The sequence below is a fragment of the Odocoileus virginianus genome, chromosome 17 (genome assembly GCF_023699985.2).
Source record: "Odocoileus virginianus isolate 20LAN1187 ecotype Illinois chromosome 17, Ovbor_1.2, whole genome shotgun sequence".
In the NCBI taxonomy this organism is placed as follows: Eukaryota; Metazoa; Chordata; class Mammalia; order Artiodactyla; family Cervidae; genus Odocoileus; species Odocoileus virginianus.
The window spans coordinates 43509253-43532249 of NC_069690.1; the positions used below are offsets into that span (position 1 = coordinate 43509253).

Sequence of the window (22997 nt, forward strand, 5' to 3'; positions counted from 1 at the left end):
CCCCCTATTTTAGGTTTGACCTGTCACAGGCTGGGCTCTGCAGATGCTGAGATGGAGTTCAGAGGGCGAAAGGAAAAGAGGAGGAGCCAGGTGAGGGCAGAAGAGCCATCAGACCGGGGTGCAGGCCTGCCTGCCACCTCTCTGCCAGCCCAGGGAGAGATGGCCAGGCCCTGGTCCCACTGCCTGAGGGTGCAGGATGGATGTGTGTGCATGTTTATGTGCATATACCCGTGTGTGTGTGTATGTGTGTATGTGTGTGTGTGTGAGTGAGTGTACAGTAACATGTGCAGTATCCTGTGTCCCTCAGGTACTCAGGTGGGAGCTGCCAGCTCTGGGCACCTCTTGACAGGTGACAGCTTGGTCCAGCCAGTGGATTCAACCCAATCCCTGGGAAGCGGGCTGGCGAAGGGAAGCAGAGCCTGCAGCTAAAAAAGGATGCTGGCCCTGGGGTCAGGGCAGGAGCAGGGGATGCAGCAGCCCCGAAAGGTTTCTGGAGCCCAGGCTCAGACCCTGCCCTGGAGGGTTTAACACTTAGCACAGTGCCCCGAGGTAGGTAGTGGCACTCTCCCCATTTTTATAGACAAAATGTTCTCTAAATGCTTGCCTCTGCTGGGTGGAACAGTGAGAACAGGATCAGATTCATTCTTCCCCGAATCTTTTTGGACATAGCTGGGGGGGGCGGGGTTGGGGGGCTTCCCTCCTCAGACCTTCCCCTTGAGAATCTTCTCCTTGGAGGCAGGCATCACCCCGCTGCAGGGAGCTCTGAACCAGCATCCTCAGAGCAGCTCTGACTGCAAGTTCCCGGTACAGAGGAACTCTCTTGCCCAACCCCCCAGTCTAGGTGGTGAGAGGGACCAAGAGCCCTCCGCTCTGCCAGCCTTCCCCATTGGGCCTGGCAGAGGGGTGCAGACTACCCTTGGCAGGTCCAGTGACGCAGGTTGGCAGCGGGGAGGCAGCCTCGGCTGAGAGGGGTGCCAGAGCCTGCGGAGGCCCCTCTGTCCAGGCCAGATGGCCGCTGACTCCAGCGGGAGGGGCTGCCAACACCTCCGGTCGGTGTCCTGGCCCGTGTTCCTCGCTCTGCCCTTGTCCAGGCCCGGCTTTCAGGTGCTGTTTGATGAGGAGCTGCGCTTCCTCCCCAGTGAGGGGGGATTTATGTGAGATGCCGTTTGCCTGGCCCTCTTCCTCCCCACCCCCTGGGTGCAACCAGACCCCTTACAGTCTCATCTCCACACTGCCCAAGACTCTGCAGGACCCCAGGGAGGAGGCCTGAGGTCTTCCTTCATGTTTGTGCGTGTCTGCTAAGTTGTGTCCAACTCTTGGCGACCCCATGGACTGAAGCTCCTCTGTCCATGGGATTCTCCAGGTAAGAAGTGGAGTGGATTGCCATTTCCTCCTCCAGGAGATCCTCCTGATCCAAGGATAGAACCTGCATCTCCTGCTTTGGCAGGAGGATTCATCACCACTGCGCCACCTCTTCATGCTGGATCAACCCATTCATTCATTTGTTACAAGAGCTTTAAGAATTAAGTGAGGTGGGCTGAGAACACACCCATCTTGGCTCACACTCTTGTGGTTGCAGAAGGGGATGGCCTGGATGACAACCTGGACTGTGATGGGTGAGGATTCCCAGGAGGGCTGCCTCACTTGCACAGATTCACTTCATTGTCTGGGTCAAAAATGCAGGCAGTGGCCAGGCTTTGCCCAGGATTCACTGATTCATCCATTGAATGATTTATTCATTCATTCCTCCAACAAACATAAATCAAGCACATGCTGCATACCAGCTCCTGTTCCACACAGATGAATAAGTTAGAAGACCCCTGCCCTCACCAAGTTGATGTGACTTGGGTAGATGAGAAAACTCATGAACCGGGTATAGGGTGATGTGCTTAGGGCCGGCGGATGCTTTAGGAAAAGTCATCAGGGACCTCCCTGGTGATCCAGTGGCTAAGACTCTGAGCTCCTAATGCACGGGACCTGGGGATTCGATCCCTGGTCAGGGAACTAGATTCCACATGCCGCAACTAAGACCCAGCACAGTCAAATAAATAAATAAACAAATAAAATTTTTTTTTTTTTTTTAAAAGAAAGGTCATCAAGGAAGGCCTCCCTGAGGCTGGGGCTGGAAGGACAAGAAACTGGTCAGACCCGATTCTGGGGGAGGGAGGAGTAGAAAGGTGCATGTAGAGGACCCAGCAGGTGGGAAGGCCCTGGGGAGAGAAGGAAGATGTGTGTGTGGAGGCTGGTGTGTGCACCCTGGTGGTGGTCAGGGCAGGCTTGCTGGGTGTGGAGGGGAGGAAACTGACACCGGAATTCAAAGGCTTGTAGGAGTTGGATTTGACTGTTTCAGCTACTTTCACAAAAGGGCATAATATAAACAGAGTTAACATTTACATCACTCTCCCTACATGCACTGCATTAGTGCTCTTATGTAAGCCAGTGCCGTCAGATGTCCCCCAAACCATGGTAGGTCCTATTATTATCCCATTCAACAGGTGAAGAAACTGAGGCACCACGACTTTAAATCACTTGCTCAGTGACACAGGACAGATTAGTGGTAGAGCTGGAATTTCTGGTAGGCTGCTGGCTCCCGAACTCTAACCACTGTCTTTTCCCACACTACCCTTCCCATATAGACTCTGCAAGTCTTCCCTCACTTCAGAGTTTGTTTCCTCTGCTTAAGCAACATATAAACATACTCTAAAGCTTAAGGAATCGTGGGGTCCTCAAGAGGTCATCTTGTCCATGTCCCTGCCTCCAGATAGACACGGTATTATAAGTCTCATGTTGAGGATGAGACTCCTAAGCCCCAAAGGGTTTAAGAGACCGGTTTATTATCCAAGGTCAGTGAAGGAAGTGTGGGAACTAGAGCCGTGGTCTCCTAAATTCTTTCACTCCGGCTCCAACCTCTCCATCCCCATTTTGAGATGATTCTAGTGTTGTTTCTTATCTGTTCTCCATCCCCCACCACCCTTCCTCCAGCTGGATAGCACACTCCCTCTGTGCCCACCAACAGGGTGGGGTACACAGCAGCTGCATACTTGATGTCTGTGAATGCAACAGGTGGATGACAGTAGGTACACACTGGGTGTGATGCTGCTGTCCAGGATGCTTATAGAGCAAGAATGCTTAGCAGGAAGGGTGGATGTGAGCTGACGCTGGAAGGCTGCTTAGAAATGTTTCATCTGGGCTTCAGCATTTCTGTCTGGGGTGGGAAGGGTGTCTCAGCTAGAGGAAACAGCATGTGCAAAGGACAAGGAGAGGACGTGGCATAATCAAGGAACAGTAATGGTTTGATTGGACGTGAGCAAGAGAAAAAGATGGGCAATGAGGCTGGGGTTGGGCTGCAGGGACAGTCAGATGTGGTCTGTCCCAAGGACCCTGCAGGCTCTACATGAACTGATTCCATGGTCACTGCTTCCTTACAGTCCTAACAAAGAGGCTCCATGGGGTAGATACAGAATATCTTTAATGCCCCAATTTATTTTTGTCACACGTGGCTTTGCTCTGTGATAGTCTAGAGGCACATGTCCCAGGGCTCCTGGTTCACAAGGGAGCTTGGGTCGACATGCTCTTCTTTACCTTAAGGCTCTTCCTCTTGTGAAGGCCAGTCCAGGGCAGGCTGGCCTCGTGGGCCTGGGCCTGGGCCTGGGCCTGGATGTGGCCCAGCCCCGAGGGCGGTGGCCTGAGCGGTATCAGCATGGCCGTTGGCATCAGTGGTAAGAGCTCCTCTGAGGCCCCAGAAGGGGTACTCGACAGGTCACCGGGCTCCAGGTTGGCATCGCTCCAACCCTCAGAGCTGTCACTGTGGCCTTCTAGACTGGTGGCTTCACCTTCAGATATGGTGACAGTCTCAGCCGTGCCCTCCCCAAGGCTGCTATCTAAGTCTCCTGCCAGGGTAGAGATGGTGGCCCCCTCGAGCTCCCAGGCCCTGTGGGTGTCTGCTGCATGCTCCCGCTTCTGCTCAGAACCAACTGAAGGGACACTGCAGAGCCCTGGCGCAGGCCAGGTGAGGGCTGTGGCTCTCACCTGGCCTGTCCAGAAGAGGGCGAGCTCTTGGCGGCAGGCGGCCACGGCCAGGCTGGTGAGCAGGGTGCTGGACACCAGGTAGAGCAGGGCAGGCTGGCCCATCTGCATGAGGGCCATGGCAAAGAAGGTGACCAGCAGGCCTGCAGCGTAGGCCGCTGTGCAGGCCACGAAGTAGACCTGCCGCGAGCGCATCTGCACGTCAAAGCGGTGACAGTAGGCCACCAGGAAGCCGGGGACCACGATGTCACCGAAGCCGAGGATGGAGAAGGGCTGGTCACACAGGGTCAAGGCCGAGAAGCTCAGCCGGGGCACCTTGAGGACCATGGGCAGCCTCTCATGGCTCACGGAATCTGCCGGGCCCGAGGCCACCCCAACCATGATGCTCTCGCCGGTCCTGGTGAGCAGGGGTGTGATGAAGACGAAGAAGACGTCGAAGACTAGCAGGGCCAGCAGGAAGGAGGCGCAGCTCTGGAGGGTGGGCAGGCGCATGCGCCGCAGGACGAAGAGGCAGTAGGCCACGCCCAGCGTGTCCTGCAGCAGCCACGCCCAGCGGTCCTCTTTCCGGTAGGCGACCCAGAGGGCCGTCACCACCAGGCACAGGCCAGCCAGCAGCAGCAGGGGCAGCTGCGGGCGGGCCCGGAGGCCGGGCAGGGGCCGCTGGTCCCGCCACACGGGCAGGTGGCGCACCACGGGCACCAAGCAGCTGTAGAGGCCGGTGCCCGCGCCCAGCCCGAAGATGGCGATCATGACGTAGACAAAGCAGTCGTAGAAGAAATAGAGCAGCAGCATGATGGAGCAGGACATGGTGACCACCGCGCCCGTCATGGCCGGCGTGAAGTCCACCGGCGCGTCCTCGTCGTCGTCTTCGGGCCCCCGCCGGGCCGCCAGGGCCCCCTGCGGAGGGTGACCGCCGGGCCCCCCGCCCCCTCGCGCCCGGCGCCGCTGCAGCCTTTCAGCCTCAGTCACGCCGGCCCAGTAGCCGCCCATGGCCACGGTGCCCACGGCCAGGAGGAAGATGACCACCATGTTGTAGTCGAGGATGGGCTCCGGGGGGGCGTACAAGGCCACGTGGACCCCGTTGCCTCCATGGGTGTGGCTGAGGATGTCCAGCATGTCGGTGTAGCGGAGCACGGCCACGGGGATGGTGAGGTCTGGGAGGGGCTTGTGGGGGTTCTGGGCCGCCGGGGTGATGTCTGAGCACTGTTGGCCGCTGACCCGGCTCACGATGAGCAACCCGTGGGCGCCTCGGCCCTGAGCCAGCCAGCCTTTGTCGTAGAAGCTGCAGTTGCCCCTCATGACCATGGCGGTGGTCCGGTGGAGGGGCCGCTGGCTGGCGGAGCCGTCGGGGTGGGCCTGGTGGGAGGAGTCCTGGCCTGGGCACCAGGGCGTGCCTGTGCCGTCGTGCAGGCGCAGGAGCGGGGCGTGCTGCAGGTCCCGGGGCAGGGTGACGTAGTCGGAGCGGAAGAGGATGCAGTAGTCCTTGCTCCAGGTGTCCGACACCACGTGGACCACGCCGTACTCCCCCTGGGCCGCGGTGCTGGCCAGGAGGAAGAGGAGGAGGAGAAAGAGGCGGAAACCCAGGCACGCCATCCTCCGCAGGCACCTACCGCTGCGTCCCAGTGTGGCAGCTGCCCGCGGCCCCCTGACCCCTCCCAGGGCTGGGTGTGGCCCGCTGTCACAGAGCGGCTGCTTGGCCGACAGTCCAGGAAACCAGGGCCACACCTACCTAGTCACAAAGCTGGGCAGCCTCTGGGGGTCCTGTCCCCCACCCCTGCCTCCAGGTGGAGAGGTCATCTGCCTAGGAGGAACTGGACCAGGTCATTTGAAACAAGAGGTGGGGGGGATGGGCTTGAGGATCTCAGACAGGATTTGGGACCAACCTTGCCCTTTACAGACCCTGCAGGTGCCTGGCCCTCTCTGCCTATTTCTGTAACTTCGAGAAATGAGGACATTAGACCAGACGGTTTCCTGGGCCCCTGGGATCCCCGAGCTCCGCGATGTTGTACATTTTTATCGAGCTCATCTTGAGTGCCAGGTACTTTTTCTGCAGTCACAGCCTCCTGCAAGAGGGTATTACTGCACCCATCCAGCACAAGGCTGTGAGCCCTTCTTCAGATGATGTCGCTTTGCACAGGCGTATGACCGGAACTTCGTTCCCAGACCAACCAGGATTTAGGAAAGGCCACGTGGCCGTTTCTCGCATTGGAGTCGAGCAGAAATGAGGTGAGTTCCTCAGGAACCTGGACAGAGACCATGGGCTCCGTGCCCTCCTCTTTCTTTTTCTCACAAGCCGCTCGTGGACAGGCTGTCATCTGTGGAGAGGGGCGATGTCCTAAGAGATGGGGAGAAAGGGAGTGAAGGCGCCAGGTCCCCGGATGCTTGCATGGGGTATGGGATACTCATCGTGGACTGTTAACGTATGTTATCTTCCTTAAGCCACAGGCTTCTTGTAGGTCTGTTACAGCAGCTTTGTTGTTCAGTCGGTAAATGGTGTGTGACTCTTTGTGACCCCAGGGACTGCAATGCGCCAGCCTTCCCTGTCCTTCAGTATCTCCTGGAGTTTGCTCAAACTCATGTTCATGGAGTCAGTGGTGCCATCCAACCATCTCATCCTCTGTCGTCCCTCTCTCCTTCTCCTCCTGCCCTCAATCTTTCCCAGCATCAAGGGTCTTTTCCAATGAGTTGGCTCTTTGCATCAGGTGGCCAAAGTATTGGAGCTTCAGCTTTAGCACCCAGTCCTTCCAATGAATATTCAGGGTTGATTTCCTTTAAGATTGACTGGTTTGATCTCCTTGCTGTCCAAGGGACTCCCAAGAGTCTTCTCCAGCACCACAGTTTGGCTGAACCTTACCCAAATACATCCACTTTGTGGATGAGTACAGTGAGGCTCAGAAAAGCCCACCCCATAGGCCCTAATCCCAGCCCCCAGATCCAGCTCTCACTCTAGACACACGTCGCTTAGGTGTTGCCCTGTCCTGGGAACTGCCTGGGGTCAGCCTGGCTCCCTGACTGCTTGACTGCAGCTCTAATCTCTGCCCCAAGGCCTTCCACACTGCCCATTCTTGACCTTCAGGCCCTACCTCCAAGGACAGTGCCACCACCACATCCAGGAGACCAGAGGCCCATCCTTAACATGTCGTGATCACAATTCAGATTTTCTTTTCTTTTCTGTTTTTTTTTTTTTTTTTTTGGTCATGCCTCGTGGCTTCTGAGATATTAGTTCCCTGACCAAGGATTGAACCCATACCCATGACAGTGAAAGTGCTGAGTCCTAACCACTGGACCACCAGGGAATTCCCAAGCCTTACTTTCCTCATTCCCTGGAGGAGAGGATGGTAACCCACTCCAGTACTCTTGCCTGGAGACTCCCCTGGACAGAGGAGCCTGGCGGGCTGCAGTCCATGGGGTCGCAAAGGGTCGGACACGAATGAAGCGACTTGGTATGCACGCACCTCGTGAACTCCACATCAGTGGGATGGCAAATCTCCAACACCCAGCTTCGGGTGCCTTGTGGAGGGTGAGCTTAAGGGACCTTTGCCAAGAGGTTGATGAGCAGAACCTTGTAGACTCTGACAGTCCCCTTCCACCCAGTGGGTGACATTTGTCTCACCCATACCTGACTTGACAGGTGTCAGATATTCTGTATGATTCAGATTGTGTCTTTCAAAGCATCAACCGCATTTTTGTAAGAAATAACAACCCTGATTGTCTGTGCATTTCTGTTTCATCCATTCATATAACATTTAATTAGATTACAAATAGTAATTACAATGACAAATTAACTGTCAGAAACACTTTAGGGAACAGAGACAACTGACTGCTGAGCAGATCCCCAGCCAGTGAGGGTGAAGTGTCAGGGCCAGTGGAGGAAGCTGCCAGCTGCCCCTCCCTGGGCTCCCTTTGCAGAGAGAGGACAGGTATATCAGTCAGGGGCTGGTAGGCAAGGGACGGTCGGCTGGTGTAGTTCTTACGAGTGGAGCAGTGTCTAGACTGGGCTCACCTCTCTGCATCTGAGCACCCCGATGCTTGGTAAAGCAGGGCTATGATAATAGAAATCTCTCCGAAGGCCCCCCCCAACCCCAGTCCCCCCTTCCCGCCCCAGCTACTGATGTTTAGCTAGACTCTACCTCAGGTAGAGTCCTGGGTCTTATAAAACCAAAGACTAAAATGCCTACTGGGAGTAGCTATTATAAAAATAACAAACCAGATAATAGCAAGTTTTGGGGACTTGCCTGGCAGTCCAATGGTTGAAACTCCACTCTTCCACTGCAGGGGGTGCAGTTTCAGTCCTTGACTGAGGATCAAGATCTGTGCAGAGCACCCAAAAAAAATAAAAAAAATAAATAAATAAAAATTTTAAAATGGAAAAAAAAAAAACCCAGATTTCGGCATATATGTGGAGAAATTAGGATTCTCATACATTGCTGGTGAGGATGCTGTAAATGGTACAGCCGCTGTAGAAGACACTTGGTGGTTCTATGGTAGATTATAAACAGAAATTTATCACAAGACCCAGCAGTTCCACTCCTGGGCGTATACCCCAAAGAACGGAAAACAGCTGTTCAAACAAAAAATTGTACTTGAATGTTTGTAGCAGCACTCTTCACAATGAGTTGGAGTAGATGAAAAGAACCCAGACATCCTTCAGCTGATGGATGGCTAGAGAAAGTATGTTGCCCCCGTAGGATGCAGCATCATTCTGCCCTACAAAGGGATGAAGTTCTGATCACGCAACGATGTAGACAGACCTTGAGAACATTAAGCAAGGGAAAGAAGCCAGACACAGGAGGACAGATCCTGCACAACTCCACTTTTATGAAATATCCAGAACAGGCAAATCATCAAGACAGAAAGCAGGTGGTGGTGGCTGGCGGGAAGGAGAGTTGGGGGTCTGGGGTTTCATCAGAGAGATGAAAAAGTTCTGGAGCTGGATAGTGACAATGGTTTTACAACATCATGAGTGTATTTAATATGCTGAATTGTACACTTGGTTGAGATGGTAAGTTTGATGCTGTGTGTATTTTACTGTAATTTTTTAATTTTTAATTTATTTGGTTTTGGGGCTGCGCTGGGTCTTCGTTGCTGCGTGCGGGCTACTCTCTAGTTGCGGTGTGTGGGCTTCTCACTCCAGTGGCTTCTCGTGTTGAGGAGCCTGGGCTCTAGGGCAGTTGCAGGCTTCAGTAGTTGTGGCTCACAGGCTTAGTTGCTCCTCGGCAGATGGAATCTTCCTGGACCATGAATTGAACACATGTTCCCTGCACTGGCAGGCAGATTCTTAACCACTGGGCCACCAGGGAAGTCCCCCAGTTTTCTAAAGAACAAAACAAGGAGCAACTTCAGTCCCCTCCAGGAGCACTGTGCTCAGGACAGGCCTTGTTGTACCTGTCCTGGAGTTCATCAGACCAGCATGTGCCCTGATGTGGGGTTCAGAAAACACCCCCTGAAACCCGAAACAGAGGCTGCTCCTGCCTCCCGCTCCGCCATCTACCCTTGGGCTCCTGGCAGTCATGGGATCAAAAGAATTCTCTGGACTCATTTCCTCCTCAGCTCTTGCCAGGATCCAACTCATCAAGGCTTTTGGGCGTCTTGTCTAATTGCTGCTTCCCCAGATCCCCCATCTTGCCCCCCAGCCCCAGCATCAGCCCCCAGTCCTGGATTGGCTCCTCTCCATGGCCACTCTGTGCCCCTACAGCCCCCTGCAGGAGGCCTGGTAGGCGCAGTCACGTGAATGGCTGGTGCCCACTCCCCAGCCAGTGTTTCTGCTTTAAGACTCTGCGGCACCCTCTCTCCCCATGCCCCCCAGATTTCACCCCTTTCCTTGAGGGCATCCTCTGGTCTCCAGCTTCTGGTCCCTCCTGGCTGCCTCCCCTTAGCTATGGTCTGGACTCTCAGGGTCGCCACCCAGGGCAGGCTGGGACAGTGTCCCTGCCTTCTGTTTGGGGACTTAGGTGGTGCCTGGAATTATTTCCAAATGATGGTCATCGGTGTTTCTAGTACACCGAGAGCTCTGAGAAATATACTTGGTCCAGGCCTCTCTTGACCTGAGTCTGCCCAGCAGCATCTGCAGGGGGTGTGGGAAAATGGAAGGAAAAGAATAAGAGGTGATGCTCTGAAATGAAATGGAGCCGGGACAGGGCTAGGGACTCGGGGAGGGTGGGCTGGTTCAGGGAGAGGGCCACGGGAGCCCCATGGCTTTACAGGCACAAACTCCTGCATCTAGCTTCGTCTCTGAACCCTGTTTGTCCACAAACTGGAGAAACTGGGGAATTTCCTTAGAAGAGGGTTGGCAGGAGCAGTGGGGCAGGGAGGGGACTCCACAAGAAATTCTGCCGTTTAGGGTTTAAACACCAGGGGGGCCGAGTGAGGCTGGCCGGGGTTCACATCTACCTGGGCCACTGCTGGGTGCTCCCAGGCACATCCGTTAACCTCTCTGGGCATCACTTCCCCCACCTGTTAAATGGGGATAACAGATCTTGCCTCATAGGGTGGTATGAAGGGTAGATGAGATCCGTGTGGGGGGGGCTTAGCAGAGGGGCTCCGGGTGAGCACTCACTGATGGTACTGCTGATGGAAAACTGCAGGGAGCACCCCTTCTGTTTGACCCAAAGGTGGGAAGGTGAGTTTGAAGTCGGGGGGCTGCATGAGGTGAGCTTGAGGGACCCCTGAGCTGCAGGCCAGCGGCAGCCTCACATGGGCTGGGCGTGGAGACCCTCAGAGGCTTCTGGTGGATGTGGGCTGTATTGTTTGCAGTTAAGCCTCATTTTAAGGAGTGGAGGGGGGCGGGGTGTTGGGAAGGTAGGGAAGGAGTTGCTGGATGTAGAGAACCCTCATGGCTGTCACCCAGTTGGGCTCAGCAGCCTGACACGGGTGGGCCATCTCTGGGCCGGGCTGGTATTTGCCTGGGACTTACCCCATCAGACAGTCTGAAACCCCCAGTCCTCCTCGCTGTCCCCTCCCCCCAGAACTGCTTTATCAGTCCTGACCTCCCTAAACCCAAGCCCAGTGACTCCAGTTAACTGACGGGGTGGAAGGAGACCTGGATTTGGAGAACTTTGATCTCAGAGGAGTCCACTTGGCAGTTTTCTCGGCAGGAAAATGGGCTGATTCCATTTTCCGTGAATGTTATAAAGGATTTTGTGGATTGCAAAGCAATCTACAAATGCCCACAATTAATTATTGTCTGGATTCTAAAACCTCCCTTCCTCCTTGATCTGCAACCCTCTGCCCTCTTCGGGTTCTGGGGTGTCTGTTGGGGTCCCACTCTGGGTCCTATTAGCAGCAGCAGGGGGCTGAACAGGCCTGGAGGAGAAGCCGGGGACCCCAAAGCAGGGGCTATACTGTTGCACTCAGGGAAGTGGGGAGCCAGAACTGGAAAACCCAAACCCCAGGGTGGTTTTTGCTCCACTGGTGATCTGAGCCTGCGAGGGAGGGTCTCAAGGAGAAAAGGGCTCAGGTGGGGGGAATTGGAGGGAACTGCAGCCTCTGGGTGTGGCATGGAGAAAAATTCTTCCCAGTTTCATAGAGGGGCCTGTCCTGCAGTGACCCCCACCCTGCAGCTGCCTGGCCCTTTCCCACGGTGTGGTGATGGCATGTCCCCTGGCCCATCACACCTCCCACAGCCCCAAGGGACCTCCCTTCCCACCCACACACAAGCCAACGCTCCGAGCAGAACGACCCTCAGAAACCCCACTGGAGGGCTTGCCTTGAGCCCAGCTCTGGAGCCCATGGAAGGGTTAAACACTGCACACCTGCCTCTGGCAGTTGTTTGCAGCCCAGATGTTCCCAGCTGTGCCCTAGCAGCCCCTCCACCCTTTACAGTGTCTGAACAAGAGGGATCTTGAGGTCATCTGGACTAGCCCCCTGCCTGCCCGGGGACCCCCTGCAACTTCTGTAATGACTGCCAGCCTTGCTTGGATGTCTTCCTGTGGCCTTCCAGCATTGGCAGCTCTATACTTTGCAGCCTGTTGCCGGCATATGTCCTGGGGGTGCCAATCGCCCCCCTACCTCACAAAGGGCTGAGTGCACAGCAGGTGTGTGAATGGCTCCCATCAGTTAAAACAGCCAGGAGGGGGACTTCCCTGGTGGTCCAGTTGCTAAGACTCTTAAGGTCCCAATGCAGGAGGCCCAGGTTCAATCCCTGGTCAGGGAACTAGATCCCACATGCTGCACCTAAGGATCCCACATGCCACAATGAAGAGCAGAGATCCTGAGTGCTGCCACTAAGACCCTGTGTATAAATAAATAAATAATAAATATTATCATTATAAGACTCAAATAAATAAATACTAAATATTAAAAAAATAGCCAGGAGGACAAGCAGGAAAGGGGGACCGCCCCAGCTTGGTCCCCTTGCCTATAAACTCCCCCCACAGTCCCCTAGCCCCTCTCAGGCTCCTGTGCCCTTGGACTCTCCCCTGACTCCACATCTCGACACCGTTTAAATAAAGCCTTGTTTTCTCACTCTCCTTCGTTGGGTGGAAGGCATCACTGAGAAAGATGCCTTCCATGGGCCTCCTTTGTGGCCATTTGAGATCAGCCATCAATTCTGGCCCTTCTTTTGGGGGACTCTTTATGGGGTTCCCCCCAGCTGCTCTGGAAGCTGTCAGCCTGTCTCTATCCAGGTGGCCCCTGGTCCCCTTCTCACAGCCTCCTCTGATCAGCTGGTCCTCCCACTGTGTCCTTAAGAGGACAATGCCCGGGGAGTCGGCAGAGCAGGTACCCCACTTGGCTTCAGGGACACCCTGGCTCCCCCCTCCGGGAGCGGCCAGACCCTCTGGAGCCTCCCTCCCCCAGCAGACGCTTCCGGGCTCCCAGCACCACAGTCATCTGTCCTGGTAGCCTGATGCCACACGCACCCGTGTGCACGTGTGTGGGTGTCCCTGACTGTGTGCATGCATGTGCGCGTGCACACACACCCCTGCGTGGCCCTGCTTCCGGGTCAGAGACTCAGAGGCAAGGCCCAGGCCTGAGAGTGGTGGGTGGAGTTTCTGTGTCCCAACCACCTCCTGTCCTGAGGACCGGCTCACGCTGTGCTCAGCTCGCTCCTGGCCTTCGCAGGTGTGGAACTACTGCCCCCGGAGGGGTGGTGGATAAACTTCCTTGGCCCCGTGGGTGGGATGACGCAGGTGTGGGTCCCACCTGGCTGCCCCAGCTTCCGCAGCAGGACTGAGCTACCGTCGACCGTGGTGGTGGGCATGCGCGCCCCTGCCCTGGAGTTGGTTCTCGAAGCCTTGTCTCCCGGTCTGCTTCGGGGGTTTCCATGCTAAGGCAGCATTCAAGCCTGTACAGCCTCCCCTGCTTCTTAACCCCTTTCTGTTACCAGCCCAGCTCCTCCCCTGGGGCTGGGACACAAGGCTGCCTGGTCCCACCGCCTCACCTTTGCTCAGGCTGCAGCCCGCTCGCGGTGTCCTCCATCTGCATGGTTTGCCACAGCCCTTCTCCCTACAGTTCACCCTCTCATGAGAGCTGCCCTTATTACCTGGGCCCCGCAGACCTACACCCTTCTCCTAAGTTCTCTGCTAGCCTCAGGGGCCCCCTAGAGTGCCATCCCTGGCAGATGTGTGCATTCCACTGGAGCCCCAGCCACACAGTGGTCCTAAGGGCTGAAAGTGGCCTGTTTCTTTGGGATGCCCTCCCAAGCCAGCCCTGGCACACACAAGGCCTTCACAAGTGCTGGTTGAAAGATAAATATTATAATTTACACCAACCACCCCCATCTCCCAGCCCCAGCCCCCCAAAGTCCTGCTCTGGCTGTCCATTCCCTCTGGATGTGGCTGGCTCCTTACCTGGCGTGTAAGCGGCCAGCTGGCTGGCGCTCTGGGGAACTCGGGGCAGGGAGGGGCCCAGCGCCCCACCCCCTTCTATTTTGGCTTAGCTAGTGATGCTGCCCCAGAGGTCATCCAAGGGCTGCAGGACCCCTTTGGCCAGCAGAGGGGTTGTCCCAGAGGCCGGGTCACTGAAGCCAGTGGGCTGGGTGGCCCCAGCATTCTCTGCCCCCTTCAAAGGGAGGCTGGCTTTGGTGGGGGCACACACTGGCTTCTGTTCTGTCACCCTCCCACGTCCCCATCATCTTACAAAGGGGGGACACCTAGGGCAGGAGGCTGAGGAGGGGGAGCCTGTGTGGGCTGGGCAGCAGTAAAGACCCAAGGGTGTGAGGCAGCGAGGCAGGCTGTTTCTGGTGGCAGGGCCATGGGGTCAGATGACTGGTGTTTGGGAGGATTTCAGTGACGCAGCCTGATATCTCAAGATGCCATCTGACTTCTAACAATGTCTCCAGGGCTTCTGACAACAGAGTCTTGGTTCCCAGTGGTGCCGTTAAGCACTGCTAAGGCCTGGAGGCATCCTCATGGTGGCTCGGATGCTGTGACGAGAGTTTCCCATGATGCCCGTGGGGCAGCCAATGGCCCCCTACAGTCTCTGAGGACATCCTGGGGTCTTCAGTGGGCTGTCATCTTGTGCTCTGAAAGGACTCATATGCAGCTTTGGAGTCCCCACTGTCTAGCGCCCACCCTGTTTCCAGTCCATTTTCCAGGGAGGATGTGGGCAAAGAGAAGCCAGAGGCCCTGGGCCCAGCCCAGTCCTATAGGCTATTTTTTACTCATCTCATGGCCCTGACTGCAGCCATGGGCCTGGAACTTCTGCTCAGCTGGGGATTGGGGAGGGACCTCCTGGGCTCTCAGCGCCAGCTGAGCCTGGGGGCAGAAGGTGTGGGAGGGAGCTGGTCCCCTCCACAGACAGGGTGGCTGGCTAAGCCTGGCGGCCATCTCCCCAGCCGTAGATCTCGGGGGCCGGTTCGTGGTCCTCCAGCTCACACTGCTGTGGACTGCTTGATGCTGTGAAAGCTGACACGCGTCGGGGAGGTGGGGATGGACATGGCGCGAGCCACGCGGGCGCGGATTGAGTGCTTGTCCTGCCACCGGTGCCACCTCTTCCGGATGGCAGAGCGGACCTGTGGGCACACAGCAGAGAATAGGGTCTGATCTCGGGTTTCAAACCCCCGCTCCCACCCCCCACAAGCAACTATCCAGGGAGCCACCTTGGAACGGCAACATTGACATCATCACCATCGTTGATTTGCATATTTGTTAGGACAGTTTTCTCAAGCGTTATGAGGAAGGGGTGCCTTTTTCAAATCCACCCAAAGGTGCCATGTGGCCTTTGCCATGAAGAATCTCTACCCTCAACCCACACACATCTGCCCTCAACCTCCTGCCCTAGGGCTCAGCTTCCTGGTTTTCAACAACCCATTTCACAGACTCATTGATGAGACTGGAGTCCCAGCTTCTGGGCTCATTACTGCAGCAGCTGAGTGGCAAGTGGCAGGGACCCTCCCAGAACTCCCAACAATATCCCTGTAGGGGCTGGGAGCCAGGAGGACGGAGTGGGGAGGACGGAGTTGGTGTGTGACAGGCAGAAGGCGGCTACAGACAGTCCCTGGTCCCAGCAGGCCTCTTGCCATTCTGAGTTCTGGGGCCCCGGGTCCTTACCTCGCTGTTGAGGAAGCAGTAGAACACAGACACGAAGAAACCCTGGGATGGAGGGGAAGGCGGGTCAAGGGACTGGGGCAGGCGTGGCCTCACCCAGCCTCAGAGTTACCCCCTTTCTGTCCCCAACCTCCCGCCCTTCCAGGCCCCAGCCTGGGAGACTCCCCACCCGAAGAGGAGCAGGGGATGGGCAGGGGGACAGGCCGGGGCTGGGAGGCTGGGGGAGGGGTGGGTACCTGGAAAGATTCCAGGAAGGAGTTGAAGTAGATGAAGACGACCCGGGAGACCTCATCCTCCCCAGGGTTCACGAAGAACAGCATGTACGTGATGCCCAGGAGGGGGAGCAGCACCAGAGTGGCCTTCACAGCCTTCCTGAAGGGTGAATGGTGGGAAGGAGGCCCAGAGTCACAGCCCATCCCAGGAAGGAACTGGAGCCTGCCACTTGGTGAACAGGACTGGATCTGGGGGAGGGTTGTAGCACATCCTTGGAATGTCTGAGACAGGGGCGGAGCTGGGGTTTCAGGAGGGACTCTCAGGCCTGGGGGGAAACCCTGGGTCAGAGGTGGGGTCTCTGAAGCCCCCCATGGGTGGGGGAGGCAGGTCTGGTTACCTGTACTGAATGGTCTCAGAGGTGGTGGATGCCCGGAGTTTGGTCATGAGGATGCGGACGATGTTGAAAAGGAAGATGAAATTGATCTGTAATTTGACACACAGTGGGATGGCCTGGGCAAGGTGTGTGCAAGATGCTGGTGGGAAGGTGGGGGACAGGACAGGGACTCAGCTGTCCTGGGTCTGGCCTCTGCCACCCTGCTGCTCTCCCTCTATCTGCTTGAGCCCAGCACATTCCTGGCCCCGTGCCCCCCACCTCTAGGCAGAGGAAAACTTTCAGTCCACTGTAAGTACTGCCTGCCTCTCCCCACTGAGCACCCCCCCAACCGCGCTCCTACCCAGGTTCTTACCAGCAGGACCAAGATCATTGGGCCCTGGTAGATGTAGTCAGTGTACACCCCAGGCCTTTTGCCAAACCAGCACCTAGAAAGCCACAGAAATAAGAGAAGGGTCATCTGGAACCAGTTCAGTAGCAAGAGAGAGAAACAGTGCTGGGCTAGGGAGGAACTGGGGCCAAAAGCCAGGATCTGGGTGTCCCACTTCTAACCCGGGCAGAAGATCAGGATCCCACCACAATGCCTCAGTTATTCCATCTGCAGAATGGACAGCATCCTTTGAGATGTAAAGCTGGAATCAGGCACTGTGGCAGGGAGGGGGATTGTGGAAAAGCCCACTGAATAGAATAGGCATGGGTCCTACACACATGGTTCCCACTGTCGCATGCCCAAAAGGGGGGGCCTTGCCCTGTACCTGTCACGCAGTCACTCCCCACCCCAGTAGCTAACGCCTGCCACGAGAGGCAGAGTTGCTTTGCATTTTCTTGATGTCACCTCCAGCAAGATCTAGGGAGGTCTGGGGAGTGGGTTGGTGTGGGGCACATTGGAAAGGCCTAGGTCCTTGTGCAGAGATGCTACAGTCTCATCATGAGAGTCCACAGTAGCTAGAAATCATGATGCTTCCATAAACAGGAAACTGAAATCCCTTGACTTTTTCAATATTGGAGGCAAATTCAAGTTTTCAAAAGGACCAAAGGCAAACTGTCCTGGGGCCAGGTCCAGTCCTTGGCCTGGGGGTCCGCAGGTTCTCTCAAGTCTCCCACCTGCATCCCTTCTGATGCAGTGCCAGCATCTTACCACAAGGTGGAGCTCCAGAGACGCCCAGACGGACTTTGCTCCAAGCTCAGCCATCCTTTTGGCTCCAAGATGCGCCCAGATGCACACACTGGTTTTGAAACCTGTCCTTTCTCCCCTGTGCTCACTTGCACACCTTCAGGCACAGGGTTTACAATGCTCCTGCTCTGGGACCCAGGTCACCATCCTGGGAATCACTGTCAGGCCCCCAGTTCTGTCTGTCAGCTGCCCTTGATGCCCAGCCCAGGCCCCCACCCCATCAGTTACGCAAATACAGAGAGAGCCACAGCTGGGCTGGGCCGGAGTCAGGAAGGATCACCTTGATAAATGTGGATGTAATTTTCCAGGCTCCTTGTCAGGGTTGGACAGGAACAGCCACGCTGATGGAGGCAGCCTGGTACCCCAGTCAGACAGTGGGTTCCTGAGGATACCTTGATAAAGAAGATTCTGGCACATCCCCTGGCCACCCCTGTCCACTTTTTTTGCCTCCCTCTTACAGTGGTTCTTAAGTTTAGCTTCATAATAGAGTCTCCTGGGCAGGTTTAAAAAACCCTGGTGCCCAGATCACACTTCAGACCAATGACATCCAACTCTCTGGAGGGCAAGAGTGGCCATCAGTACTTTTCAAAGCTTCCCAGGTGATTCTAATGTGAGCCAAGGCCGAAAACCACGGCACCAGAAGTGGAGTTTTCAGGGGCAACTGGGAACGCCTGCTTCTATTTAAACACAGCTCCTCAGGACTTGAAAGATGGAAGGAGTCTCTGAGATTGGATCAGTTTCTATTAAATCCATAGGACCTTTTGCTAAAACATGTCTTTATTAATAGAAAACATTTATACGCATTTCCTATGTGCCAGACTCCATTCTAAATGCTTGATATATATATATATATATATATATACACATATATACATGTATATATATTAACTCATGTCATTCCCCTAACAACTCTGAGGGAAGGCACTATTATGAGGATGCCCATTTTGCAGATGAGAAAACTGAGGCAGGAAATGCCGCAAGGTCATAAAGCTACCTAATGATGGAGTCACAATTCATAACCTGGGTGGTTTGACTCCAAGGACTTCCAGTAACCTTAGTCTGTTCTGCTTGTCATGAAAGCCTGAGACAGGTAAAGCGCCTCGACCCACCTGTCCAGCCCCACCTCAGGCAGAGCACTGCTAGGGATACTCAGATTGAGTCTGACCCCCAGGAGCCTCCCCACGTGGATGAAGACCTGTGGCCCTGTGGGGGAAGGTGACACGGCTGAAGGTCCCCGGGGAGGGTAAGGCTTGGCTGGGCTGGGTACCTGGGCCTTGGGGCTCAGGGGGCCCTGAGGGCAGTGAAGAGGAGGTGACTTACTTCTCATTGTCGTAGTACAGCTTCCCAATGGCCCAGGCCACAATGATGGGGAAAGGCACACCTGGGGGAGAGACCAGTGCTACAGGACCTGTCAGTGGAGTCTGGGGGATGCAGACCCAGAGGCCCCCAGCACAACCCAGGGCCTAGAGGCGGGCAGGGGTCCCCCAGGTACTCACTGGCTCATCACGCCTCCTTTGAAATGTTCCCACTGTCCCTGTCCCCAGGTAGGGACAGAGGGCTGTGTGCACACCCCACCACCCTCATCTGGCCTGGGTCTCAGCCCCCAGCGAGCTGGCCCAGGCCTGGGTAGGGGGAGGATGGCCCGCTCACCCCAGCCGATGCAGATAAACATCCACTTGCGCAGCCGGTCGGTGGAGTACGTGAGCACGATGGCTGTGTGCAGGTAGCAGCCCTCGCCGAACATCCAGAAGAAATTGGTCACATGGAAGTAGTTGTAGGCGGCTGTCACCAGCCTGCACCAGCCCTGCCGCCCACCCCATCAGAGGTGATGATTAACCGAGGGGGGTGGGGATGTGAGGAAACAGCAGCCCACTCCAGGCAGGATGGGGGCACCCCTGGGATCCACTCTGGCACTGTGGGCTCCAAGGCCTGGTTCCCGTCCCTGCTCTGCCAGGGCCACCCCACCTAGACCCTTCCTCTGACCCTGGGCCTGCCCCCCTCAGGACACACCACGTTGCTCTGATGGACTTCGGGGCTCATGGTGAGCTGGACCACGAACCACGTGGCATTGCGCAGGATGAAGGCTGAGATGAGGTTCCAGTGGATGATGTTTCTCAGGCACCGGATGCTCCTGGGGGCAGCAGGGGTCAGTGGGTGACAGGAGGCAAGTGGGGGAGGGAGAAGATGAGGGACCGGCTGCCAGCATCATTCCAGCCCAGATGTATGGAGGGGAGGCTGAGGCTCCGAGCAGGGCAGGCTGGCTAAGTCACACTGGGGAGTGGCAGCAGGGGCTGTCCTGACGTCACAGACCCCTTCCTAATTGTGGCCTGCCCAGACCTAAGCAAGGGCTTCCCTGATAGCTCAGTTGGTAAAGAATCCGCCTGCAATGAAGGAGACCCTTGGTTCAATTCCTGGGTTGGGAAGATCCGCTGGAGAAGGGAAAGGCTACCCACTCCAGTATTCTGGCCTGGAGAATTCCATGAACTGTATAGTCCATGGGGTTGCAAAGAGTCGGACACAACTGAGTGACTTTCACTTCACTTCATTTCAGACCTAAGCTCTGAAACAGAGCTTGCCACGTCCAGTGCTGAGGGGACGGGGCTGCTTGCCGACTGGGAATGCCATTCTCCCATGGGCATCCCTCTCTCCCTGTAGCTCCAGGTTTGAGGCTCAGCCTCCAGCGAGATGCCTCCCTCCGAGCTTTCAGCCCTGATGCTCAGCCTGTTCTCACCCCCCATTCCTGGCACAGACTCGGCCGGTGCTGCCACCTGCATCCTTGGCAGTCGTGCTGGGCCCAGGCAGGTTCAAACCCAAAGGGGGCTCCACCTTCCTGGTCAGCCAAATGAGTGCAAGTAGTCTGGACTCAGTGTGGGTGACACCAGGCGAGCCTGGGCTTTGGCCAACCCCCTTCCCCTCCAGTGACCCCAGTCACTGGCAGGAGTACAGAAGTGACCCTACCAGATGCTCCAAGAGACCTGGGACATCTGTATTTGTCACCTTGTCCCATGAAGTGAGGGGGCAGGACTCCCCTTCCCCAGCAGCCCCCCACCCTAAACTGCCTCTTGTTATCTTGCTTCTCTGCCCGATAAAGGCCCAGGGCGCTGGGCAGGGGGCAGTGCCAGGGCCTCCTCACCTGAGCCGCAGAAAGAGGACAAAGGCCACCATGAGGGCCACCAGGGAGACGCAGTGGCCCAGGTAGTTGATGATGACGGCAACGTGATAGTGCACCTTGCTCTTCTTCTGAGATAAGAGAGAGGGGAGGGGCAGAGGTGAGACCCCTGCACCAATGCACCCCTCACCCACGGGCGGCCAGAACGGCCACCCGCCTGCCCTCCCTCCCTCGGGTGCCCGTGATGACAACAGTTAGCCCTTCCTGAGCCTGCTTGGCATCAGGTGTGGCCCTAGAGCAGTGCTGTCCCGTCTGAGTCTTGTCTGTCTGTCTGTCCCCAGATCCCATGATCTGTGTGCTGCTCTGGGCTGTGGGGAGAATATCAGTTAATGTGAATCTCCACCTAACAGAGGGTTCCCCATTCCGCGTGCACAAACGTGCGTGCACAGATCACAGCTGCGTTCTCACACTCACGTTTCCGTTCAGTCCCAACACTTGTAGGTGCAGACCCCAAGCCCCTAGGACTCCTCTCCTCCCATTTTGGAGTTGAGTCACCATCTTCTCCATCACTCCTAAACCCCTCCCACTGCAATTAAAGCCCGCTCCTATCAGCAACCAGTGGGGAAGGCAGTCGCTGTGGATTAGCATCCACAGAATCATTTGAAACCTTAAAAAAACATTTCTAGGCGCTGCAACTAGCTTCCTGGAGAGGTCTGCTCCGAGTCACTGGGGTCCTCTCTCAGGACCCCAATGTTATTACTTAATTCATTTCATTTACGCCACAGTCCCCTTTCCAATTGACGTACACTCCCTGAGCACTGAAGCCTTCCTGTTTACAGAAGATTTTCACATCTGTCATCCTGTCAAACCCTCAGGGCAATGCTGGGGAAGAACTGGTAGGAGGTCTATATATTATTTTGCAGAAAAACAGGCCTAGAAATACATGGACTTGTTCGAGGTCTCTCAACTTCAAACCACCTCTCATCTTCACGCACAGACTGGCAAGGTGTTGAGGCAGCAAACGAGTCCCCTCCCTGCTGGAGGTCCTCAGTGCCCAGTGTCTGCAGACTCCTGACCCTGCGAGAGCAAAGACCCCTTTCACCCTTTTCTAGGTCCCACGAGGAAAGAGGCTAGAAACCAGAGCGTGGCACACAGCGGAGCCCAGAAGCGGTGTGTCAAGTGCAGGAAGGAAAAAAAATGGATGTTGGAAAGTGAAAGTCGCTCGGTCATGTCCAACTCTTTGCAACCCCAAGGACTATACAGCCCATGGAATTCTACAGGCCAGAATACTGGAGTGGGTAGCCTTTCCCTTCTCCAGGGGATCTTCCCAACCCAGGGATTGAACCCAGATCTCCTGTATTGCAGGCAGATTCTTTACTGTCTTTCTGAAGAGGGGATCCCTGTTAACCTCTCCCTCCCTCACCCTTCCCAGGTTCTGGGGTGGGGCCTGGGCATTATGAGGCATAGAAACCAGCAAATACTGAGAAAAAGACGAGCTCAAAGGAAGAGTTCTTCACCCTTTCGAAGCCACCAGAGCTCCTCCTGGCTCTCTCTGGACCCTCTTGTTGGAATTCCAGAATCCATGGGCATCAAAGCTGGTCCCAAGGGATCAAGTCCAGCTGTACCCATTTTCCAGATGAGGAGACTGAGGCCCAGACTACCCCCCACCCACCCAAGGTCAAGGGTACCTCTGCAGCAAAATACCTAGCAGGCATCCAAGAAGGGGCGAAGCCCTCCCTCCCTTGCTCTCCCCAGCCCCTTCTGCACTGAAGGAGCGCCCTCACCGAAGAAGGGGCTGGGCAGCTCTGTTCTAGGGGCTGGTTTTCCTGGAAGAGGTTTTCAGGAACATGACAGACGATCACATTACCAGCTCAGGCCCTGAAAGGCTGAGACCCACCGAGGTGAAAATGGATGGGGGTGGGCAGAGGGCATCCATTGCCATTATAAAAATGTGCGTCAGGCGGGGGGTGGGGGGGCAGCGCATTTCTGAGTGCCTGGAGGTAGATGCCAAATCCAGAGACTCAGCAGATATGCACATATCCAGGCTGTCTGGAACTGATATTTAATTTCCTTTTATTAAATTTTCCACAAATCCATGCTGCGAAGCCCCTGGGTAAAGACAGCATCTGCGGAGCCCAGAAAGGGGTGATGCCTCTGTTTCATGTACCACCTGGGGAAGGGGGCAAGCATGTACAGGCAGGCCCTTCACTGCCCCCCAGAGCAGGCTGGGCCAGAGTGCTTTGGCTTGGGGTGGGATGCATCATTTATTAATCACCTACTGCGTGCTGGGCACCATGCCAGGGGCTTTACAGACGTCACTGCTTTTCTTTCTCACAACTGCCCTCTGAGATTGTTCTTCTGTCCCCATTTTTCCAGTTGAAGAGGCTGCATAATTGGCCCCGGCCACTGGGCCAGCATCAGCATCCAGGTCTCCTTGGCCTTACAGACCCTCCTTTCTGTCCCCGCGGTGTATTCCTTGGGGGAGAAGCATGGACTGCACACAGAGCCACTCTCTTCATCCTGGACTCAGAATTCTTGGGGAGCTTCTACGGGGAGGCTGGGATCCCTTGGGATCCTCCCCTTGGGGAGGCTGGGGGC

The 22997-nt window shown here is 56.0% G+C and overlaps 2 protein-coding genes and 1 long non-coding RNA gene across 4 annotated transcripts in view; 1 reads left to right on the top strand and 2 right to left on the bottom strand.

Annotated features, from left to right (window-relative positions):
* Positions 1-3451: 3451 nt before the first annotated feature.
* SPPL2C (signal peptide peptidase like 2C) lies at positions 3452-5679 on the bottom strand. The gene has a single exon (XM_020880879.2). It carries the CDS (start codon positions 5617-5619, stop codon positions 3547-3549), a length of 2073 nt encoding a protein of 690 aa, XP_020736538.2. The 5' UTR covers positions 5620-5679; the 3' UTR covers positions 3452-3546.
* Positions 5680-5767: 88 nt separating this feature from the next.
* On the top strand, positions 5768-11516 carry LOC110129603 (uncharacterized). Of its 2 annotated transcripts, XR_002311569.2 has the most exons (3): positions 5768-5846; positions 5924-6252; positions 8715-11516. It is a non-coding gene; the product is annotated as an uncharacterized lncRNA (long non-coding RNA). The 2 variants fall into 2 exon arrangements; XR_002311555.2 differs by lacking the exon at positions 5768-5846 and having other exon boundaries at positions 5856-6252.
* A 2185-nt stretch (positions 11517-13701) lies between these two features.
* CRHR1 (corticotropin releasing hormone receptor 1) overlaps positions 13702-22997 on the bottom strand; it is a 53317-nt gene continuing 44021 nt past the window's right edge. The window contains exons 5-13 of the mRNA XM_020880994.2: positions 20424-20530; positions 19301-19421; positions 18941-19094; positions 18611-18671; positions 16472-16544; positions 16123-16208; positions 15749-15884; positions 15516-15557; positions 13702-14977 (exon numbers count right to left, since the gene is read on the bottom strand). Of these exons, the coding sequence (XP_020736653.2) occupies positions 14837-14977; positions 15516-15557; positions 15749-15884; positions 16123-16208; positions 16472-16544; positions 18611-18671; positions 18941-19094; positions 19301-19421; positions 20424-20530 (921 nt within the window). The 3' untranslated portion in view covers positions 13702-14836. The remainder of the gene's footprint in view (positions 14978-15515; positions 15558-15748; positions 15885-16122; positions 16209-16471; positions 16545-18610; positions 18672-18940; positions 19095-19300; positions 19422-20423; positions 20531-22997) is intronic.